The sequence below is a fragment of the Pseudomyrmex gracilis genome, unplaced genomic scaffold (assembly GCF_002006095.1).
Source record: "Pseudomyrmex gracilis isolate BER0280 unplaced genomic scaffold, ASM200609v1 scaffold_5890, whole genome shotgun sequence".
Lineage (NCBI taxonomy): Eukaryota > Metazoa > Arthropoda > Insecta > Hymenoptera > Formicidae > Pseudomyrmex > Pseudomyrmex gracilis.
In genome coordinates this window covers 1-1414 of record NW_018026474.1, presented here as the reverse complement: position 1 = coordinate 1414, position 1414 = coordinate 1, and the positions used below count along the sequence as shown (strand labels likewise).

The 1414-nt window shown below is 28.9% G+C and overlaps 1 protein-coding gene across 1 annotated transcript; it reads right to left on the bottom strand.

Annotated features, from left to right (window-relative positions):
* Window positions 1-13: 13 nt before the first annotated feature.
* Window positions 14-1408, bottom strand: LOC109863518 (ankyrin-1-like). The gene is made up of 3 exons (XM_020443776.1): window positions 1393-1408; window positions 1086-1280; window positions 14-974 (listed from the first exon to the last, which is right to left on the bottom strand). Exons 2-3 carry the CDS (start codon window positions 1225-1227, stop codon window positions 295-297), a joined length of 822 nt encoding a protein of 273 aa, XP_020299365.1. The 5' UTR covers window positions 1228-1280; window positions 1393-1408; the 3' UTR covers window positions 14-294.
* Between the last annotated feature and the right edge of the window lie 6 nt (window positions 1409-1414).

Here is a 1414-nt window from a genome sequence, read left to right as displayed (position 1 = left end):
TCATCGGATTAATGTGTATAAATTTTTTGTTGTACAAATGTTATAAAATCTGACACAAAGTTTGAAAAAGTGAGAGATATAAAACAGCCTAGTTTTCCTTGGATTCATCATAAGAAAACATATCCAAGAGAATATAAACGTAAAAACCAACTTTTAAAAAAGTAAAATACGATAAACTCTTACAAAAATATAATTTTAAAATAAGATAGTAATCTGTATTTATAAAATAAAGTAATAATCTTTAACTTTTTATAGCTGTTATTTCATGTTTAAAGTAGTTCGTTCTTCTTTAACTTACACACATAGCACTTTAGATGTATTTGAGGTAATTGTTACATCATTAATATCAGTATTAAGATTACTGACACTAACAGACTTACAAGTATCTATTAAACTTCTTACGTCGTTATCACTTAGGTAACTAAATATTTGTTCAATACACTCAAGTGGTAGCTTAGGAAAATTACAGAAAAAATAGAAAATTGTAGTGCCTTGTTCGAGCAACTCTTTCCTTTCCATACCTTTTCTAAACTTATTTTTTATCATGCTAGCGTATATTGGAAATTTTGTTTTATAATCGTCTGATCTTAGAACCTGCACTACATTTTCATTTCTCATATATAGTGCTACTCGATTTGTATCTTTTATCAAGATATCATAAAATGAAATGTTAGAATTACTAATTTTCTCATTCTTCATGACTGCTACTTCTCTTTCACATATATCCTGTAAATATCTTATTTCATACTTGCTACTCATTGACAATAAGTCTTCACTTACGTAGAAATTTACAGTTTTCATCTTAACTATATGCTGTGTAAGAATATCACCAACTGGTTTATAACCAATGAAGCTATAATAAAGGTCAAGATAAACCTTATATAATATAGAATCAATGTTAGCATCTCTGTCTAACAGCATCATAACAACATTTACATCCATGTTTTTAACAGCAAGACACAGTGGTGTATAACCTGGTGTAAAAGAATAGATATATGTAGAATTAATATAAACTCCATGATTTAAAAGATGTTCATCAATCTGTAAATATCTTTTCTTAGCTGCAATATGAAGAAGAGTTATACCGTTATTACTGGCGTTAACGTTAGCTCCATGATTTAAAAGTAATTCAGCAATTTCTATTTTCTTATTTTCAATCGCATCGTGAAGCGGAGTTGTGCCATCCCGAGTTTCAGCATTAATGTTAGAACCTCTGTTTATAAGCATCTTAACACCATCTACATATCCTCTTTTAACAGCAAGAAACAGTGGAGTAACACCTGAAAAGAAAGAAATATATGTAGAAATAACTCTCCAATTAAACTCCATGTTTTAAAAGATGTTCATCAATCTGTAAATATTATTCCTCAGCTGCAATATAAAAAGTTATACCGTTCTTGGTACTGGCGTTAAC

What these genes read in the sequence shown, in the direction of transcription:
- LOC109863518 (XM_020443776.1), bottom strand. Translation starts at nt 1,227, where the DNA reads ATGCTTATAAACAGAGGTTCTAACATTAATGCTGAAACTCGGGATGGC. An exon ending in CGTTAACGCCAGTAATAACG is followed by an intron (nt 975 to 1,085) that starts GTATAACTCTTC and finishes CTTTTACACCAG; the next exon opens with GTTATACACCACTGTGTCTT.